Here is a 5,499-nt window from a genome sequence, read left to right on the forward strand (position 1 = left end):
ATGTAAGCAACAAAAGAAATTATTACAAAATACAACTAAAGTCCTATAATTTGGAAAAAGGGTGAGAATTTGAATTTTGTCTCAAACGTGACATCATATAATAAATATAATTTATAACCACTGCAATTATTTAGCCTCCCACACACAATCAATAAAAATCAAAAGTAGTCCCTCAACATTTTTATTATCCTAATAAACCCCTTAAACTTTTCCCTTTTTCTCTTTTCTGACAATTCTTCCTCACTTTATTCTCTATTTCTTTCTCTTTACCGGTCTCACTTTGCCTTTGTGTTTCTTGAAATTAGTGCTACCGGCGCACACCTAAACATGCACAAAGTACTTCTTCAACAGCATCACAAACTCTAAATATATACACACTTGCATGCTAGTCATCATATATCATATTATTCACCATTGAAACGTGTGATTCAATGTTTTCTGGTGACTATTTTCATTCTTACACCATGCAAATGAGTGATCTTCAACCCTTTGCTTACCTTAATGATCACAACAATATCCACAATCTTCATCTTCTCAACACAGATATCTCCCAATGTAAGTTATCATTTTGGATTATAATCAATCTCAATTCTCATGGATTTAAAAAATGTGTGTATTTGTGTGTAACTTTGTGTTGAATTTTTTAAAAATATTATGAAACCTAAAATGTTTGCGGTTCATGTCAACACTTGTCTGATAGGTTAGATGATTCTCCTATGTTCCTCTATTTCAAACAGTGAAACCACTACCAATGAGTATTTGTATTTAACTTTTTTTTTTTTTGAAATTTAATGGGATAACTAGCATGTCTTTGAAATGACGGAACCTTAAATGTTTGTGGTTCATGTCTTTTAATTTTTAAGCAATCCATCATTTGAAATGATCATGGAACCTAAAAGTTTTTCGGTTCATGTCAAACCTTGTTTGGTGAGTTGAACAATTCTCATATGTTCCACAATTCCAAATATTGGAAGCCTTTTAAAATGGTGTAACATATAATAATTAAAAAAAGTAAACATTTTTTTGTTTTGATGAGTTCATAATGGTTCCTTCATTTGAAAAACATATGAGGATTTAGGTTCCGTCATTTCAAACAAACGGGTCATGTTTTTATCCCGTTTAAAAAAAAAGTTCATTTGTGTTTGCATGGTGATGAATAAGGCTGCCGGTTATGTTGCAGGTATGGAGATGAACAACAGTCCACCATTCTACAATCAGCCATTGGTGGATTTAGATCACTCATCAGGCTATTTAGAGGATGCTTTATTTGAATTCAGGTCCAAACGACGTCGGTTGATGATCACACATGATGATCTTCATCATCCATTTAGTGACCAGAATACTCCATCTTCATTTCCTGTAAATTTTCAAAATTTTAATACTTAATTAAAAAATTCATAAATTTCATAATTTACTGTCTTCTAAATTTACCATCTTAATGACTTAATATTAAATTCCGCAGAGCTACTGGGATTTCAATGCTACTTGTGACTTTGAAAATTTTGGTATGTTTATTATTAATGTTATTATTCATATGCATGTATATTTGTTTATTTATTTATACTTATTATTATTGAAGTAGTTGGAGATATTTCAAGTTCATCTTCACAAAGCAAGAGTTCAATCAGTACCCGGTTATTCTCTGATAAAGAAACCCTAAGTTCACCAGACCACATCATTGGTACGTTCAGATTTCAGTACACTTTCAATTGTTTAACTGTTTAATGTTTGACTGTTTAAGGTTTGACTTCGTAAACTCAAAAGTCACTGGATCTCTTTGTTATATGTACAAAATTATGTGTTTACACACATTTAATTGAATAAACATGGAATAAACTAATATAATTAGTATTTTATAATTGCTTATATAATAATATATATACACCAACTATATATTAAAATCTCTTCATTTTTCACTAAGTTCATACGAATATTAGAGTTTTTTTGAAGAAAACATAAATATCATTGACTACTTTTTCTCTTTTATAAAGTTAAATGTTTAACGTTAAAGAAAATTTTGGTCCTTCAAGAAGACATTTTATCAGACTTGATGTGAAAACTGGATGGTGACATAAAAATATGAATTAAGTAGTTTTGAATATATAGATATCTTAATTATTGATAATAGTTACAAAAATCTGGTGAACTATTTAATTACTTATACATTACTTATTGCTAAACCAGTAGTATGTAGTAAAATTTTAGTACGAATTTGTACAATGGTCGAATTAGAGTTTTTCATTTTTTCTTTCTTTTTTTTTTGGGTTACTGATCAAGTATTACATTTAAAAAGGAAAATTTTAACGACAATCTAATCAAATAAAAAAAAGTAACTGTGATTCATTTGTAGGTTTTTTGTAAATAGTAAATTGTTTTTCTTTTTATTACAGAATCCTTGGTGATCCTTGATAACAAATTATTTGTTTTATCGCGCTAAATAGTTAATAATCATCTAAATATGTGTCAAATCTAAGTTTTGTTTGTCAATGATGTGTTTCGAAATCAATGTCATTAACAAGAACTGTGTTGTCTTCAAGTAAGTATTAAGTTAAATATAAAGTGCACAAAGAAGTTTATCAATAAACATTGTAAAAAAAATGATACCTGCAATATTTGAAAATTATTTGAAGAAAAAGTAAACGGATTTGGTTACTTAAATTAAGTCAATGACAATGACATTTTTTTTCTTTAATTTATATTCTTTTTGCATAGTTGACACTTAGCAATGCATCATTTGAATCCAACCATCATATGGAATCAATTCTTTAATTGTAAGAGTTGGAGTAGTACTGATCCTTTTATGATTCGTAAATTTTATTAACACATTAATTGAAACATCATAATAGTTGATAACAATTTTCATCTAATAATAGTGTAAGGCAACGTTACCGGTAGCCCTACTTTCATGTTGGATTTACTCATAAACGCAGTTCTAAATATCAGAGTTAATTAAAACATTCGCGGAATATAAAAGCTTTCATAAAACATTTCATAACAAAACACGTCTTGTCTTAAAACATCATTTTGTCTTTCAAAATAAACGAAACATTAAACTTAAACGTCTTAAGTCTTCCGATGCCAGCCTCTTATTCAGTGCCACGTGTCTCCTCAAGCGCGCTGCCTCATCCTACTCACCTGCGTGCATACTAAAAGTCAGCTACGCTGAGTGAGTTCTAGTTAATCATACACTATACAATACACATAAACTTATATTCTTTCATTCATACTTTCATACTTTCTTTTGTATTAACTTACTTTATTATCTTACGTTATAAAGAGCATTACGCCCTACATTCCTCGAGTATTATTAGGGCTCGGTACCCTCCTTCCTCGAGTATTATTAGGGCTCGGTACCCTCCTTCCTCGAGTATTATTAGGGCTCGGTACCCTCTTTCCTCGAATATTAGTAGGGTTCGGTTCCCTAGTTCTCGAATATTAGTAGGGTTCGATTCCCTCTTCGTTACCATACAACCATACATCATACCTCGAGTATTATTAGGGCCCGGTACCCTCTTCGTAACCATACAACCATCCTTTCCTTCTTTTATTAACTTTATCACATTCATACACATAAGCATACATATCATACTTAGCGTTACAACCTGACAGTACGTGCAATATCCGAAGATCGTTCACGTACCGTCAAGCCATCATTCATACAGATCACATCATTCACATAAGGCATACACTTATCTCTTAGGATAAGCGTATTAACAAACATATCGAGTATGCACACAGCCCCGAAAGCATAACACATAATTGGGGCTAGAAACTCACCTGAACACAGTTACGTTCACCGTTAATCGTAATCCCTTTCTTCAGTTGTGCACGGCTGACTGTATAACAAGTATACGTATCAATTAACTATCACTACTCATATCATCTTTCTAGTCTTAACTACTACCCACAACGAACGGGGGTCCGGGGGCAGCGCCCCTGGCAGCGGGGTCTAGGGGCGGCAGCCCCTAGCAGGGTCCAAGGGGCAGAGCCCCTGGCTGGGGTCGAGCTGCCAGGTCAGCTTGGAAAAATTTTATTTACATTAACTGTCTTAACACATTTTCCATTAGGTTTTTAATTTATTTTCTAAGCGAACTTAACTTTAGGCGAAGTTAAACCTTAAGCGAACTTAGCTTAGGCGAAGTTATCAGTTAGGCGAACTTGGCCTTAGGCGAAGTTACCAGTTAGGCGAACTTGGCCTTAGGCGAAGTTACCAGTTAGGCGAACTTGGACCTTTAAGTAAAAACGTTCAATACTACGTAAACTTTAAAGGTCAAGAACATACCTTTAGCGCTCGTTCGATCTTGGTTAGCTTGTTTATGTACTCTAGATCTCGTTTAATAAGATCTAATACCAACTAACGTTTACTCTCTCTCGGGTCTTGCTCGTTTATGGTGTGTGTGTGTGTGTTTGGAGTGTGTAGAGATTATGATGGAAATGAAATGAGGGTTTAGGGTTTTAGCTTGGTTTAGGGGATATTTATATCCCTTAAAGCCCATGGACCTAAGGCCCATTCTCATTTAACCCATCTCAATTAATCTAAGTCCATGATCCGTTCTTTACTCGATATTAATTAATTAATAACGCGAAATCACTAAACGTAACTTTCTTTATTCAACATTATAAATTTTAGGATGTTACAAATAGGTGGAATGCAGGAGGATAAAAAGAAGCTGCTAACAAGAGTGGTATACCCATTTGCATTGGTAAAGCCAGGAGGATTTAAAAGGGATATGACTTTGAATGACATCAATGAAAGAATCCTAATGCCCCCGACTAGGCCAATTCGCCATCCGGTAGGAGACTTTGCTTGTCGGCCTTTGGTTTCACTAGATGGACCAGGTCTCTCGGGGAAGGTTGTGGTGGCCCTCACGAGGATCCAAACGCACGGGAGAGGCACAATCACCATTATTAGGACCAAAAATTGAATTATGTATATGCATAGATGTTTGGGTCTCTTGGGAATTATAAATATCAACCGTTTATATATTAACAAAACAAACATGTCTTATTTATCTTTTGTCCCTTTAGTCGCTTATTGCGAGGACCTTAGATTATCTCATATGGCGCACTCTTGAAAACCAAAATATTTATATATGAATATGATATATTGGATTAATCTACTAGGTTAGTTACAAGTGTTACAAACGAGTGAAAAAATAAAGAAAACATAATATATATATATACATATATATATGTGTGTGTTATATTTTAATGAATTGTAAATGTCGTATTTATAAAAAAAATAATTTTACATAATTAAATTTAGTTAAAACATAATAATTTTGATTTTAGTCAATAAGAATAAGAAAAAAATATATATAAATCGTTTAAATATTATACAATTTGTATATTGTGAATAGGGGTATTCAAAACCGGATATCCGAAGTTTCGGATATCCGAACTTCGGATATCCAGTCCTTTCGGATAGTGGATTTCACTATCCGAATCCGAATCCGAAACTTCGGATATCCAATCGGATAGTGATTCAGATATCCGAAA

The 5,499-nt window shown here is 32.9% G+C and overlaps 1 protein-coding gene across 1 annotated transcript; it reads left to right on the forward strand.

Annotated features, from left to right (window-relative positions):
* The first annotated feature begins 247 nt into the window (after nucleotides 1-247).
* Nucleotides 248-5,076, forward strand: LOC143627730 (uncharacterized). The gene is made up of 5 exons (XM_077097490.1): nucleotides 248-555; nucleotides 1,181-1,359; nucleotides 1,463-1,505; nucleotides 1,583-1,681; nucleotides 4,645-5,076. Exons 1-5 carry the CDS (start codon nucleotides 432-434, stop codon nucleotides 4,923-4,925), a joined length of 726 nt encoding a protein of 241 aa, XP_076953605.1. The 5' UTR covers nucleotides 248-431; the 3' UTR covers nucleotides 4,926-5,076.
* The last annotated feature ends 423 nt before the right edge of the window (nucleotides 5,077-5,499 follow it).

The sequence above is a fragment of the Bidens hawaiensis genome, unplaced genomic scaffold (assembly GCF_021521415.1).
Source record: "Bidens hawaiensis isolate Kalapana, Puna unplaced genomic scaffold, B.hawaiensis_p1.1 tig00004733_1, whole genome shotgun sequence".
Classification (NCBI taxonomy): Eukaryota; Viridiplantae; Streptophyta; class Magnoliopsida; order Asterales; family Asteraceae; genus Bidens; species Bidens hawaiensis.